The sequence below is a fragment of the Pongo abelii genome, chromosome 6, assembly GCF_028885655.2.
Source record: "Pongo abelii isolate AG06213 chromosome 6, NHGRI_mPonAbe1-v2.0_pri, whole genome shotgun sequence".
In the NCBI taxonomy this organism is placed as follows: domain Eukaryota; kingdom Metazoa; phylum Chordata; class Mammalia; order Primates; family Hominidae; genus Pongo; species Pongo abelii.
The window spans coordinates 102,991,373-103,008,302 of NC_071991.2; the positions used below are offsets into that span (position 1 = coordinate 102,991,373).

The 16,930-nt window shown below is 37.8% G+C and overlaps 1 protein-coding gene across 1 annotated transcript in view; it reads left to right on the forward strand.

The window, feature by feature from the left end:
- Positions 1-16,930, forward strand: part of LOC100453944 (septin-7) — a 45,166-nt gene that overhangs the window by 10,941 nt on the left and 17,295 nt on the right. The window contains exons 4-9 of the mRNA XM_054560778.2: positions 3,543-3,664; positions 6,479-6,567; positions 7,881-7,977; positions 10,158-10,209; positions 16,099-16,242; positions 16,810-16,829. Coding sequence (XP_054416753.1) covers positions 3,543-3,664; positions 6,479-6,567; positions 7,881-7,977; positions 10,158-10,209; positions 16,099-16,242; positions 16,810-16,829 — 524 coding nt within the window. The remainder of the gene's footprint in view (positions 1-3,542; positions 3,665-6,478; positions 6,568-7,880; positions 7,978-10,157; positions 10,210-16,098; positions 16,243-16,809; positions 16,830-16,930) is intronic.

The following is a 16,930-nucleotide window of genomic DNA, read 5'->3' on the forward strand; positions in this document are numbered from 1 at the left end:
ATACATACATACAAAAAAAATTTGTCATTTTCCCCGTAGTTGTTTATTATGCTGTAGAATTTGAGGCTAAGTAGTCTTTTCTCTCTGCTGTGGGTTTATCTTCTAGAAATGATAAAGGATTTTCTATTGCTTAAAAACAAGATTTAAAAACTAAATTTGTTGATGAAAAGACTAGCCAATATAAATCTAAATGGACAGAGGGAAAAAATTCAACCGGAATGTAATACACATGTGAACTAAATGTTTTCTGTTGCTGACGTTTTGTAGGCTTCTGAAATTTAATGAGACTTTTACAAGGTTTACCTTTTTTCCTAAAGTTTAATTTTTAAACTGACTTAAATGTTTTTTGACCCTTTGGTTATATTTAAGAAGTTGACTTCTCTAATTTCCTTGTCATGTTTATTTTTAAATATCTTTCTCTTTGAAAGTTGGGATACTATAATAAATACTCAGCAAGTATTTTGCATTTAAATATAAAATCTTGTTATTGGATTTTAATACTTTATTTTAAATGCCTTTAAGATTTATTAAAATTTTAGATTAACTGAACTCTGCTTTTTTGTCACTGGATTAATAAGCAGGCTTGTATCTGACATAATAGCTTAATAAGGCAGTGACAATTTAAATTTGTCATGAGTATAAATTAAAAAATCATAACAATTTAGAAATCGGAGATTGAGTATTTCATGGCATTTATATTTAGTGTTTTATATAATGATTAATGAAAAGAAGCAAAACTTAAATTGTTTTTCAAAGATGGATAGGTTCAGGCCAGATGCAGTGGCTTACTCCTGTAATCCCAGCACTTTGGGGACCAAGGCAGGAGGACTGCTTGAGGCCATAGACTAGGCAACATAGTGAGATCCTGTCTCTACAAAAAATTAAAAAATTAGTTGGGGCTGGGCGCAGTGGCTCACGCCTGTAATCCTAACACTTTGGGAGGCTGAGGCAGGTAGATCACCTGAAGTCAGGAGTTCGAGACCAGCCTGGCCAACATGGTGAAACCTCGTCTCTACTAAAAATACAAAAATTAGCCGGGCATGGTGGCGGATGCCTGTAATCCCAGCTACTCGGGAGGCTGAGACAGGAGAATCACTTGAACCCGGGAGGCGGAAGTTGCAGTGAGCCAAGATTGCGCCACTGAACTCCAGACTGGGCAATAAGAGCGAAACTCAAAAAAAAAAATTAGTTGGGCATGGGGGTGCACTCCTGTAGTCCTAGCTACTCAGGAGTCGAAGTGGAAGAATTGGAGGCTATAGTGAGCTATGACTACACCACTGTACTCCAGCCTGGGTGACAGAGCAAGACTGTCAAAAAAATAAATAAATAGAAATGGATAGGTTCTTTTAGTTAACACTAGTGAGGCAAGAACACAGTTTACAGATAATCTAAACCGTGTTATTCCATCCACACACTCTTTTTCATTGTGCTCCCTATTCTCTGAATGCCAGTGTCAAATTTCAAGGGATTTAAGACAAGGAGAACTAGAATAGGAGGCAACTATCTTAATTCTCCATATTTGCTTTGTCCCCCTCACTGTCTCTGTCTTTCTGCCTGTCAGCCTTACCACCACAGTGAAGTATATATGGTAATCTTTGTTAGTAAAAAGGACTGGATTATCTTATTAGTTTTAGGGCTCTAATCCCCCCAATTTTAATATATATGTTTCCCTTTCTTCATTTTAAAATGTCAGTCAATTCAATTATTATATTAGTCAATAAAATTAATAACAGAATAAGACTTTTGTTTCGTTTTTCTCATGTTTTTATAAAAGTTAATGAATACCGCCGGGCACGGTGGCTCGCGCCTGTAATCCCAGCACTTTGGGAAGCTGAGGCAGGTGGATCACGAGGTCAGGAGTTCGAGACCAGCCTGACCAACATAGTGAAACCCTGTCTCTACTAAAAATACGAAAAAATCAGCCGGGCATGGTGGCGGGTGCCTGTAATCCCAGCTACTCAGGAGGCTGAGGCAGGAGACTTACTTGAACCTGGGAGGCGGAGGTTGCAGTGAGTCGAGATCGCGCCATTGCACTCCAGCCTGGGCAACAGTGTGAGACTCCGTCTCAAAAAAAAACAGTCAAGGAATACCACTTTAGAATGATAGTCCTTTGCAAAATATTTCTAGTATCTTCATTTATTCTTGTGAAACATTAAATTTTAGTCCACAGTATATTCTAGATTTGAGGACTTTGGTTCTTATTTAGAATTACTAAAGGAAAATTACAGCAGCTTACTTTTTTTGTCAACAAATATTTGGGCACCTTCTCGAGTGTTAGATACCAGGCTAAGTGCTGAGGATACAGATGAATGAGATAAGGCCTTCACTGTAAAGGGTATTTCAGTGAGAAGATGGGAGAAACAAATACAGATGCTCCTCGACTTGGGACAGGGTTACATAAACCCATCGTAAGTTGAAGACACATTTGATACACCTTGCCTACTGAACATTATAGCGTAGCCTACAGTTGGGCAAAATCATCTAACATAAAGCCTATTTTGTAATAATGTTTTGAATATCTCATGTAATTTATTGAATACTGTACCGAAAGTAAAAAACAGAATGGTTGTATGGTTTATATTCAATGCGTATTGCTTGCACACTATTAAAAAGTTGAAAAATTGTTAAGTGGAACCATAGTTGGTGAGGAGCCATCTGTATGCAGGCAGGCAGTTACTGTACAGCACATTAAGTGTGACCACATAGAAATATGCCTAGTCTTAGGTTAGAAAAGGATTCCCAGTGGAAACTGGATCGTAAGCCAGTGTCCTAAAGGATGAATAGGAATTAGCCAGGCCAAGGAGAAGGAGGATGAGAATGGAGGGTGTTCCAGCCAAGGTAGTAGCCTGTGGCCAGATGCCAAAGTATGGTGCTTTCAAGGAATTGTAAGAAGTAAAAGTAAAAGAAGTGAAAGGCTGGCACATTGGAAGTAGGAGGCAAAGGAAAGGCCAGGAATGCTAAGAGATGAGGTCAGCTGGAGAATCTATGTCTTCACAAGCCTCGTAGGCCATGGTAGTTAAGGCATCTGGTCTTAATAAGATTTTTGGTCAGGGCATAACTCAGTAAGATTTGGATTTAGAAAGACCACTCTGACTTCAGTATGGATGGTTTGTGTTATAGTTATTCATTCCAAAGGTCTTGGTGGCCTAGACTAAAGTAATGGAATTGGAGATATGCATACATACATGTATACATCTATACACATACTCTATATATGGGAAGAGGATTAGAGAAGGGGAGGAATGCTAGGTTTCACACTTGAGTAACTGGGTAGACTGTAGTGCCATTCACTGAGACAGGAAGCATAGAAGAGGGAAAATGGGGTTCAGACGAGCTTTTGATTTTAAGGAGCCCATGGAACACCTGGGTAGCATATCCACTGGATAAACACAAATGTGGAACTTAACAGTAAGATATGGGCTGCGTATGAAGATTTGAGAGTCAGTTGACCAACTGAAGACAATTGAAATCTAACTGGGGATGTGAAGAATCTTGTTCTCTCAAACTGATTAATTCAGTCATATAAAATACGTCTATTTCAGACTTAAACCATTGGATATTGAGTTTACAAAGCATTTGCATGAAAAAGTGAATATCATCCCACTTATTGCCAAAGCAGACACACTCATGGCAGAGGAATGCCAACAGTTTAAAAAACAGGTAAGCAGGATGTGTTAACTCAGGTTTCTTATACCATTCTCATAATTTGCAGGTTTTACTATTTTTAGTATAATGTGTTGCAATCCATTCCTCTTACTGCTTTACTGTATTGTCATTTATACTGTATTAAAAATAACTCTTGAATCTTCTGCCTTAGTTTTCCCCTCAAAGCTCTTACCCATTGTCATAGTATCCTTATCCTTTGTCAGTTTTTAAATATGGCTGTTTTAAGTGTTTTTTTTTTTTTTGAGACAGAGTCTCGCTGTGTTGCCTAGGTTGGAGTGCAGTGGCATGATCTCGGCTCACTGCAAGCTCTGCCTTCTGGGTTCACGCCATTCTCCTGCCTCAGCCTCATGAGTAGCTGGAACTACAGGTGCCCACTACCACGCCTGACTAATTTTTTGTATTTTTAGTAGAGACAGGGTTTCACCATGTTAGCCAGGATGGTCTCGATCTCCTGACCTCATGATCCACCTGCCTCGGCCTCCCAAAGTGCTAGGATTACAGGTGTGAGCCACCATACCCAGCCTTAAGTGTTCTTTAATAACACTCCCACACAGATAATTTCTCCCCATACTCTTTAGAATTATTTTCTTAGAATGAATTCCCAGGAAGAGGATTATTCTTTCAAAGGCTATGATTGTTTTTGTGGGTCTTTATCTCCCCCCACTCCCCATTTTATCATGGTGCTTTCCCAATAAAACAAATTCATTTTGTAAAGCATACATCTGTTTCGCTGTGACTTTGCCAGCATTATTTGCTATTTTTATTTTGAAAACCTTTTTGGAATAAAGTGGTACCTAATCATTTCTTTATCTTTTCCTTTTATTTTCCAGAAAGGCTGAACATTTAAAAACAATGTTTTTTTTTTTTTCACTTTTTGTAAACACCTGTTCAAATCCTTTGTCTTTTTGACCAGTAGTACTTGGTATTGCCTGTATTTATTGATATGGTTTCTTTTTATTCTGGGTATTTAGTTCTCTCTCATTTTCACAATTTTTTTATATTTTCTCTTTTGCTGCTTATATCCTAATTTTGTTTTCAGTGCACTTTATGGGACATTTATAGTTTAAGTTATTGTTCAAACCCGTGACCCTAAGATTAAGAGTCTCATGCTGTATGACTGAGCTAGCTGGAAGATCACTAAACTGTTTTTCTAGACTCATGTCTAGTTGTCTCAATAATATTGAGTTATACAGTCACACATATTTCTAATTTAATTGTGTTTGGTTCATTATATATTACATTTTATGAAATGTAGGTTCAATTCTGGAAACTTTCTCTATTCCAGTAGTCTTTATTTTCAGCCAATATTATATTGTTTAAACCACAGCAACTTTGTATAATATTTAAAAATAGACGGTAATTATCTCTATTGTCCATATAGTCCTGTTGCAACAAAATATTTTTTCACCTTTTTCAATATGAATTTCAGAATACCTTGAAACCTGTTATAGAAAGCCTGTTAAAATTTGCTTTGAAGTTACGCTAAATTCATATAAATTTTCAGAATGTTTTAGTACATTGTTTTTACTGTATCTAGTATTTTTCTGTTTTACACTTATCCATTCCCATTTTTATTTTGTAATGTGCTATTTCTAAGTTTCAAGTACTATCATAATACATTTCTCTTCTTTTATTATATATTTCAATTTGGATTTTTACTGATAACTTTAAGGTAAAAAAAGATGAATATGAAGTGACCTCTTCTTTCAAATTGGTCACATTCTGGTGGTTGTACTCAGGTCCTTTTAATATACAACCTCTGACTAAAACCACTGCTTTTAGACCTAGCTACCATTATTCGTTTTTCTCTTCATCATGTATATGTTGCCTCATTTATTATTATTATTTTTTTAATATATATGTAGGTACATACCCTAATTATAAAAGATATGTGGTCCTATTTTTCTTCAGTGACAATTTTACTTCTGTTTACTTCTATCTAGTATAGTAACCATGTAACACAATTTGTTCAGGGTCATTTTATAGCTGCTGGGAAGCTTTGCCATGAAAATTGCACGAAAATATAAGTATAGGCAGGGAAGCTAGTTTTAGGTATATCAGCCATTGGTTTGTTATGGGCTCAAAGAAGGATAGGTAGTTGAAAATTATTTGGACGTCTGTATTCTGTTTAGAATTTGGAGTGGTTTTGGACATGATAATTTAATTTGAACTAGGTCATTCCTGATGTTATTAATAAGTTGTCTTCTTTAGTTTTCTGCATTCTTATTAATTCTTGATTTCTAGGATGTGTTTTCTCCCTGTGTCCTCCCCTGATCTTATACCTGCTGCTCCTCAGTTTGTGTGTATGCACATGTACATGCAAGGATTTTTCTGATGAATGTGCAGGGGGCAGTGTTGTACTTAGTTTTACTTTACTTTTGCCAGATTCTACTAAAAATTTTAGGTGAGTTTAGCCCTGTTTATTCAACTAAATAAGATACTTGGAGATTTATATCTAAAGGAAGAATCTCAGTCATTGTAAATAAATGACCTAAAGTCATTATTCTGGAAATCAACCAGAGAAATTCCTTTCTGGAGTTTTACATCTTTTTTGGAACTCTTTTGATATGATAGCTGTATGACTTCAACACTTCTGAAGTAATTGGATTTGGTGTTTATATATCAACTTTACAGTTTAAAAAAAAAAGACTAGCGTAGTACTTTGATTTTAGATTACAACTTTGCATCACTAAAAAAACAGTAAAGGATGTGGAAACAAGGAGCCATATAGGAATCTAAGAAGCATGTAATAAACATAAGACTAATGTACTAATTATGTATGGTGCTCTTTTGCTGACTACTTCCATTTTAGATAAAGAAATCCAAGAACATAAAGTTAAAATATATGAATTTCCAGAAACGGATGATGAAGAAGAAAAAAAACTTGTTAAAAAGATAAAGGTAGGTTCATCCCTGTACATACACTAAAGTAATCTGTGGCCTTAAAAACATACTACAGCGTCCACAGGAAAGATCAAAAGTATCAGTGTTTTAAGTAGTTGGCTTACAAAATGCCTAGGGAGATTTAATGTTGAATTCAACTTTATAGTTAACTTTGAAGATTAGCTAGTATATATAATAAGCAATTGTGTAAACTACTGAGGTGAATAACACAATCCTTATTTCAAATTGTTTTTAATTAACTGGCTTCCATATTATGTAATTTTTTCCCTCTTAAGAAACAAGTGATGAGAAAGGAGAGAATTCCTTCTGTCGTTTTAATTGCCAGACAAAAATTGTATTTCTTTTATCTTTATAAAAGCCAACCAAAATTACAGCTAGATAGGAGGAATAAGTTCTAGTGTTCTGTAGCATTGTAGAGTGGCTGTAGTTAACAGTAATTTAGTCTATATTTTCAAATAGCTAGAAGAGAGGATTATGAATGTTCCCAATACAGAAAAATAAGTGTGAGTTGATAAATGTGCTAATTACCCTAATTTGATCATTACATATTTGTATACAGGTATCAGAATACCATACTCTACCCCACAAATATGTACAATTATGTTTCAATTAAAAATAATAAAAACCAACCAAAAATTCACATCAACACAATTTTCTGTATTTTAATTTATCGTGGTTTTCTAAGTACTTTGTCCCTAAAAATGGTATGCTGAATAATGGCATTATGTAGGCAAATACCTTGGAATAATGAAATGCTTATACCTCGCCAGTGAAGAATTTCTGCAGTTGTATAAAATAGCTGGTTAGATATTTCCGGGAGCCACAGAATTGTGAAGGGCTATACATGGATAAATACAAATCCAGTCACCTGGATTTGAAGTTCCAAAGTTAGAGCTTAGTAAATATACTATTCCCTGCTTTAGGTACTGTTACAGTTGGTTTGTGGTCAAGTAGTCAGGCTAGTCATTAGCCTCCTTTTTTTTCCCCAGATGCTAATATATTTTTTACCTTTTTCCCCCCAAGTATGGGACAACTTTCTGTAATGATTTTTAATAAATAATTTGACCAGTATATGCTTGAATATTCTTAACTTTAAAGAGAACATTTAATTTTATTTATTATTTACCTTGGTGGTAATATCATGTGATGTCAGTTTACTAAATATTGGTTAAATGGCCTATAAAAACTAATGCAGAAACTATCAAAAGTAATTTTTTTTGGTTAATCTGTTGAGTCATGTAACTTTTTTGATTCTTGAAATTTGTGAATACTATAGAGATGTATTTGAACAAGAATACTTTGTTTTATAGGACCATTTACCTCTTGCTGTGGTGGGTAGTAATACTATCATTGAAGTTAATGGCAAAAGGGTCATAGGAAGGCAGTATCCTTGGAGTGTTGCTGAAGGTAAGGTTTTCTTCAGTGAATGAGTGTCTATAAGATCTCAAAACCGTGATTAAAAATTTGTATTTATAGTAAGGAGTATAATATGCATACTGTATTGATATAATCTAGATTTCAAGGATAGTACTGATTTCAGGTTCTTGTAGTCTCATTTTCCTCTTAAATACATTCATCTTTTTCAAACCTGTATCCTACTAAGTCGGGCAAGTATGTGTTAAGTCCTAAAGTTGTAGTATAGGTTGAACATTCAAAATTTTTTTTTTTTTTTTTTTTGAGATGGAGTCTCGCTCTGTCACCCAGGCTGGAATGCAGTGGCATGATCTCGGCTCACTGCAACCTCTGCCTCCCGAGTTCAAGTGATTCTTCTGCCTCAGCCTCCCAAGTAGCTGGGACTATAGGTGCGTGCCACCACGCCTGGCTAATTTTTGTATTTTTAGTAGAGACAGGGTTTCACCATATTGGCCAGGCTGGTCTTGAACTCCTGACCTTGTGATCCACCTGCCTCATCCTCCCAAAGTACTGGGATTACAGGCGTGAGCCACTGTGCCCGGCCTAGGTTGAACATTCTTAAAGAGAAAATTCAAAATATGAATTGCTCCAAAATCTAAAACGTTTTGAGCACTGACATGCCACTCAAAGGAAACGCTCAGTGGAGCATTTTGAATTTTGGATTTTTGGATTAAGGATGCTCAGCCAGTAAGTAGAACACAGATATTCCAGAATTCCAAAAAAGTTCAAAACACTTCTGGTCCCAAGCATTTCAAATAAGGGATACTCAACTTGCCCCATCCTGGCTGGCATCCCTGCCTCATTATTAAGTCTATTTCTGTTTTCTTATTTGAAAACATAACTAAAATTGAGGGGTTCTTTACCTGGGGCCCTAAGTTTGCTCCCAGGGAATCTAATGAACCTCCTGGAATTAAACATTTTGGAGAGAAGGCTAGTCACTTTTATCGGAATGTCAGATGGGTCATGGACCCTCAAGAATTATTTTAAAAATGTATAAGCCCAGTTAAAACATTCACAGTCTCCTTTCCTCAGTGCAAAAGTTGCCTTTTTTGACATCGCATATTTAGAGTAAAACAATTTCATTAGTAAGAGATACTCTTTACTAGTTTTGTAAGGAGTTTTTTTGTTTTTTAACCTGCTATCTTAAATTATTAAGGGTTAAGTAAGGAGTTTTAAATGTCAATAAAATCTTATTTATAACACCAAACCTCAGAAGTCCTTTCTCTTGGCAATAGGTTTATTGTATTGGCTTAATCTGATATTTAATCTTCTGTATTATAGTAAGCTGAAACCAAAATTGAGACATGATTGTTTTATGTTTGTTGCTATTATTTTTGAATTTTTTTTTTTTTTTTTAAGAGACAAGGTCTTGCTATGTTGCCCAACTGGCCTCAAACTCCTGAGCTCAAAGTGATCCTCCGACGTCATGCTTCTCCCACATCACATCACTATAGGCACACACCACTGCCCCTGGTTTATTTTGAACAGTTCTTTAATTTTTAGGATATTGTTTTCAAGTTACTGTCCTTATTGACAATTTTCCCACCAGTGACCCCTGTACCTTGTTCCCAGCTCTCTCTGTCATGCCCAGGCAACTTTCAGTTGCTGAGATAAGGCTTTAGAACTTACATACCCCTTAAAAATAGGCACCAGAGAAATTGATTTGCATCTCTCTTTTGTAGTTTACCCCTCTACTCCCAAGTAATATTCCTGTTTGTGATACATTCTTTAAAAATAAAAGTAAAGAATCTTAAAGTTCTTGGCTCCCTTTTTCATTTTGGTTACCTTAAGATTTTTTTCTAAAGTGATTCTCCCTTCACTTACACCACTGAATTTTTTAAATGTATTATATAATAAATATATTTTTTACCAATAATGAGAAAATACGTGATTTCCCCTTTCAAAATTTCAAAGTTGTTTCCGGAGAGCTCATTTTAGTTAGGTTGACATATCTGTTTCTGAGGATTAAACTACAGTAAGGTAATAATATAGTACACTTCTCTGTCATGCCTTTACATTGAGTACTATGTTAGTGTTAAATCTCAAAAAAATTGTTCTAAGCTGTTTTGCATTTCCACTCCCTTGTTTTTACCCCCCAAGTTCCTGTGAAATATTTTTTGAAAAGACTAGGCTTAGTGAAAATATAATATTTGCTGTCTATTTTTTTCTTACAGTTGAAAATGGTGAACATTGTGATTTTACAGTTCTAAGAAATATGTTGATAAGGTAAGTGCAAGCAATGATGGAAATAGCATAAGATTTTCTTTCCCTAAATAAGAGTTGGATAGATTTACTTTTTGCCTTTTATAAATGTAGCTAATTTAAATTTATATCTTCAGTCTAGTAATGAAGTAAGCACTACAGGTAGACGATTCTTTCTCCAAGGTTTTGAAATCATCAGCAAAAGTTACAAAATAATTTGTGTGTCTAGGGATACACAGGAAAATTAGTCTCTTTATCATTATACTTTGTGTTGAGGTTTAATACTGAAATAACTATGGAAAGTGAAATAGAAGAGGCTCTTCTTTCTTAATGTGAAAAACTTGCGAAAACTATATAAGGGAAGGCTAATTTTTGAGTCAAAAGCTAGAATTTGAATGTTAAAAGGTGCACAACCTGGTAGCTGGTGAGTAGGGCATATTTTATGTACTGGAACATAGCGAACAAAACCAATCTTCCTATCAGGTGAGGAAAAAAAATCCCTACATTGTGTCTTGCACACCTGCTGAAAGAGAAGGAAAGCCTATGGGAGCAGGACATTGAGGCCATCCTGATTAGAGGACCAGGACTAGTAAAGAGGAGCTCTTACTAATGAATTAGAAAAGCAGCAGCAGAGAGGAAATCATGAAGAAAAAGTGTAATAGGACTAGAGATGTTAGTAGGTAAGGAACAGAAAGGGCATCAAAATGATCCTCAGTGTTTTCATATTGAGACACATTCCTTCCTCTCCCTACCTCACTCCCCATTTCCCACTTCTCTCTCTTGCTTCTCTACGCCTTTACCACATACTCTCTTTAACCTCCAGTTTTAGATGTCTGTCTTAAGTTGATACCTATTCATTTTCATACCTCTTACCCACTTTCGCAAAACGCAAGAATCTCTTTAGCTATGTAAAGAAAGGTAGTAACATAAATATGGATAATAATTGGAAATCATGGAATAACAAGAAGATCATTCTCACAAGTGAGAAGTGAGGGGGAAAATTTAAGAGAGTCAAACTGCTACCTCAAAAAATACAATAGAGATGAGAGTGAATTTTGAAATGAAAGAAATTGACATGTAATTGATCTTTATTTTCAAAGGAGCAGGTGTTTTTGGTAGGAACTACATGACAGGGTTGATTGAACAGTTGGGGTTGCCAGGCCTCAATTAGGGGAGAAGAGCAAATGCACGAGAAGGTCATCCTCTGAGTTTTGAGAATACAACACTTCAGGCTATGTTATGAACTATTCCCTTCCTCTTCCATTCTTAAGGTGTGACTTCACAAGGATACCTATTAATAATGTAATCTGCTATGACAGTATATAAGTAGAGAATGTTTAATAAATACTAATTACCATTGCATTCCTCTTATTTTTAAATCTTCTCTGGTACTTGCCCAGTGCTTGACATGGTGGCATTCTATTTTTTCTTGTGTATTTTAAAAGTATACGATCAATAATTTCCTACATACCTAAAACACCGTAGAGGGGAAAGCTAGTTACTAAGCCAGAGGCTACTTTGTTGAGATGGAGTCTTGCTCTGTTGCCCAGGCTGGAGTGCAGTGGCACGATCTTGGCTAACTGCAATCTCCGCTTCCCAGCTTCAAGCAATTCTCCTGCCTCAGCCTCCCGAATAGCTGGGATTACAGGCATGTGCCACCACACCTGGCTAATTTTTGTATTTTTAGTAGAGATGGGGTTTCAGCATGTTGGCCAGGCTGGTCTCAAACTCCTGACCTCAAATGAGCCACCAGCCTTGGCCTCCTACAGTGCTGGGATTACAGGTGTGAGCCACCATGCCCACCCAGCCCAGAGGCTACTTTGAATATTTGAAAGTTCACAGCCTGGCAGCTAGTGAAGGTCCTCCCTAGTATAAGCATTACAGAGCAAATTGACCATGCCTGCAGGAAGATTTAATACAGCAGAGCAGCAAGCCTTTTATGCCTAACAATTCTAAAGTTATACATTATTAAAAAGATGTATATTTAATTTAGCTCATGTCTTTAAGACAAAGGCGTCTAGTGGATATTTAGTAAATACTTGAAGGAAGGAAATACAATACCAGTATTGCAGATGTCTGTAAATCCCAAGTAATTGAAATCTTCAGGTCAAAGGAATAGTGATTGCTTCTAAGAAAGAGTCAAGTTCAAAGAAGTGTTTGCTAATTAAGAAAACTGACTTACTCCAGGCAAACCAAAGAAGGCAATGGAAAGGAGGAAAACTATACAAATATTTTCAGGGTGTGGAGATGGGTGTTTCAGAAATCAAATACAGAAAGAAAACAAAAGGAGAACAGAAAGAGTTATGGTATCAGCAAAGGGAAATGGAAGAGACAAATTCCTGAAACTGTGGGGAAACTGTATTGCTAATTACCAAATTATTTTGAGAATGGAGGAGTGGGTTGAATCATAAAAGGTTAAAGCATATTTAATTAAATGGAAATAAAGACTTATATAACCTGAAAAAATCAGAATTATGTAGTCATATAGAAGTGAAAGTGATTTTAGTGAAAGGAAGATCATCCATTATCTAAAACATTAGATGACACTAACAAAAATAGCTTAACAATTAGTAAATTCACCTTACCTTTATTTTACACATTCATGCAACCATTTCATGTAAGTGTTCTTCCTTAGAACCTTTAATGATTTTTCAGTGATGTAGTGATGATATGTAATATATAATAATTAAAATTAGGCCGGGCGCAGTGGCTCACACCTGTACTCCCAGCACTTTGGGAGGCCAAGGTGGGAGAACTGCTTGAGCTCAGGAGTTTAAGACTGGCCTGAGCAACATGGCGAAACCGCGTCTCTACTAAAAATACAAAAAATAGTTGGGCGTGGTATTGCGTGCCTGTAGTCCCAGCTACTCAGGAGGCTGAGGCGGGAGGATGGTTTGAGCCTGAAAGGCAGAGGTTGTAGTGAGCTGAGATCGTACCACCACACTCCATCCAGCCTGAGCGACAGAGCAAGACTCTGTATCAAAAAAAAAAAAAGAAAGAAAAAAATTACATAAACTTTTTTTATATTGGCATAGGTGTTTATTCTTATTATTCTCAACTTAGAGAAACTGGTAACAATAATTTATTCCAAAAAGTGTTTATCATATCTCAGCTTCAATCTTGAGTTAACAATTTTGTTAAAATTCCTATTTTCTGCTATCTGCATTGGGACACAAAAGGTAATGGTGTGTTCCTTGTAAAGGGGAACTTATAGTTGAAGAGGTATGATGTCACCTGTGACATATACTTGTACCAAAAACGAATGACAACCAAGAAGAAAATGTTCATGGTTGGAATGCTTTGATGTCAAGGCTGGGACAAAGGTTTCCAAAGCAGTTGAACTCTTTGACGAGAGAGTGACAAATTAGCATGAACTGTTCAGTGTCAATCACCAGATATGCCAGGAGTAGGGAGCTGTCTGAATTGCCCGAAGTGGAGTGGTAGAGCTTTAGAAGTAACTGTTGTGGCTATAAGAGAACATGAATTTATCAAGGGACAAAGTCTGGGAGATGAGATTTTTGGAAAACTCAGACTTAGGACTAAGGGGAGTGAACTATCAGAGAATTGCATGGAAATATCAGTACGATATGAATCAGAGTAATTGAATATCACATTTTATTCACAAGGGGAGATTCAAGAAGCTGGATTGTGAAGTAACAGTAAAGGTTTTCTGGATGTAAGGAATGATAAAAACAGTACAACAATACGCTTTTTTTTTGAGACGGAGTCTCACTTTTGTACCCAGGATGGAGTGCAAATGCACGATCTTGGCTCACTGCAACCTCCACCTCCTGGGTTCAAGCGATTCTCCTGCCTCAGCCTCCCAAGTAGCTGAGATTACAGGTGTCCGCCACCACGCCTGGCTGATTTTTGTATTTTTAGTAGAGATGGGGTTCCACCATGTTGGCCAGCCTGGTCTCAAACTCCTTGAGCTCAGGCAATCCACCTACCTCGGCCTCCCAAAGTTCTGTGATTACAGGCATGAGCCACCACACCCAGCCAACAATACACCTTTATGTTTGTCTCCCAGAAGGGAGTTTTAGTAAATTGGTGAAGATGAATGATGGCAGATAGAGGAAGTTTGAGATAGAATAGATGATGGGAAGAGGGAGAACTGACAATACAGAGTATTGCCACGCCGTGTATATCCAAGAACACTACATTGGTAAAGGATATCCATGGAGAAGCTAAGGGTATCTTCAGTGTCTTGAATAATTAAATAATGATGACATCATCCCGTGTTTATTGTAGATTATCTCATATGTATTGATTTTATATATGATGGAAATGCTGTAAGCAAAAATTTGTTTAACCAAAATACCACATTCACCTAGACAGTTTGAAGAAACAGAAATTTACTCTAAAATTCCCTAGTTAGAAAACAACTTGATATGTCATCTGAAATGTATTATTATGTCTTAATAAAAACTTATATATTACCTTAGTAATATTGCTAAAAGGCAGTTACTTTTAGATTTTATGAGCTTCAGTAGTAGCTAATCTATACTCTCTTGTCTAGTATTTAAATAGATAATACAAAAATGAATACTCTTTCATAGAAAGGTCATCCTTCAGTAACTGCTTTGGGAGATTTGTGGTTTTTTTTTTTTTCTTTTTTGAGGATTCATTTTCTTTATTTAAAAAATGTTTTTGGCTGGTGGCGGTGGCTCACGCCTGTAATCCCAGCACTTTGGGACGCCGAGGCGGGTGGATCACAAGGTCAAGAGATTGAGACCATTCTGGCCAACATGGTGAAACCCTGTCTCTACTAAAAATAAAAAAATTAGCCGGGCGTGGTGACACCACCTATAGTCCCACCTACTCAGGAGGCCAAGGCAGGAAATCGCTTGAACCCAGGTGGCGGAGGTTGCAGCGAGCCAAGATTGCGCCACTGCACTCCAGCCTGGCGACAGAGGGACAGAGGGAGACTCTGTCTCAAAAAAAAAAAAAGAACAAAGAAAAAAAATGTTTTCCCCTATGTTATTTTAGGAATCAAGCAACATGGGACGTGTTGAGGAGACAGCACAATTGGGCAGGGAGGAGGGTTGAAGAGCAGACAGGCTCGCTGGGAGAGCGGAGGACAGGGACGGGGAGAGAGGGTGGGATGGAGAGGGCATCTGAGGGGAGACGGTCAGAGGTCGACTGCTGTCTCAGGCCCTTTTTCAAAGTCATCCCAGTTCTTTGAAAGGGGCTTATTTGCCATTTAAGAGCTGTTAATGTTTCCTTAAAAATGAATCTGAGGGTGTGTGGCTGGGCAGCAGGCACCAGCATCAAGAGGAGGACAAACAAGGTCCCTGGGCTGAGGATCCCACCGTGGGCAAAGCCTGTAGTGCAGAGAAGTGGTGGGAAACTTAGGGCTCCAAGAGGCAGACCTACAGGGAGCTGGCCATTTGCACCCACCCTTCCTATCCTAGGCAAAAGAGGGAGCGAGCTGAGGAAAAGTTAGAACTAGGCTTCTTTAAAGTAACAGATTAAGCATTATTTAATTTCTGTTCTAGACCTCAAAGGAGTTAAACCAGGTGACTTCCACCAGATTTTCTTGATTCTGTGTTTATTCCATGAGAAGCTGTGAGCTCGATCCTGTACAAGTTCTAGAACTTCGTGGAACCTGCAGAACCTATATGGGCAGTTGAAGTGAGTGGAGAAACCAGGAATCTCAAAATATCTCAATATAAAGACACCACTCCTTCCCCTCTCTTCACTGCTCCCACAAAAGCAGGTCCTCCACGCCTCTGCTGCCTACCCAGACAACTGCACTCTCACTAATGAGGCCATTTCTTTCTTGACTTCGCTGTGCTCTTGGCCCAGTGACAACAATCAGAAATAATCCGGCGCGATCAAGCCCATGCTACCCTGGACAGGGAGTAATATTTCCATCCAAGGCCTCCCTAGTGGCTTTCCCTCTCTGAGCAGCAGGGACGTGGAGCAGCTGTCAAAACACCAAGGGAGGCCCAGGAAAGATGCTCGTCTCCGGGGAGGAGCGGAGGGGACAGCCAGCATGTCTTCAGCCAGGAAGGGGGATGACAGCACAGGGCAGCCTGTGGGGGGCATGGCGGGGTGAGAAATCTTCCTGTGGCTGTGGAAATCTTGATAAGGTGGCGAATGTGTTGTATAGTGGCATCCTGAGGGCTGCCTGCCCTCCCAGGCACCCAGGGCAGGCAGGCAAGCTGCACGCTGTCATCGCCTAAGTCAGAGGCATTGGGCACACTTAATTACAGGGGAAGCAGAATCTGACTGCACTTTCTGTGCCAGCTGCTGAGTTCGTTTGCATCGTCATTTTTTTTTCCTTTTTCATACCTCAATGGAATAAATCTGAAAGATGTTTAGAGCTAGATTTTCACCAGCAGGTCTTCAGAAATGAATACAGGGATGAGGAATTTTATCCATTTATCCTTGCATTGGCTGAGCAAATATTTATTGAGTGCCTGTTGTATCCAGGTACTGTGCTTGGTGCTAGGGGGGTTCTCAGATTTGTTTTCTAAGGTGAAACAATCGGAATTTGGAGCCACCAATATTTTCCATGCTCATCACAAGGGAGAGGGGAACTGTAATATTGGACATCACAATGAGGTAAACTGGAAGTAATCAGCCCAGAAGACACTGCCTTGTTCCTGGAAGGTGAAGATTGAGATGCAGGCTCATAGGTAGGAACCTCTGCCTTAGATCTGGGCATTGTGATATTTCCATTAATGAGGCATAAGGTGGAAAGGTGGTGCCTGTCATCTGGGCTTGACAATCTTCTCAA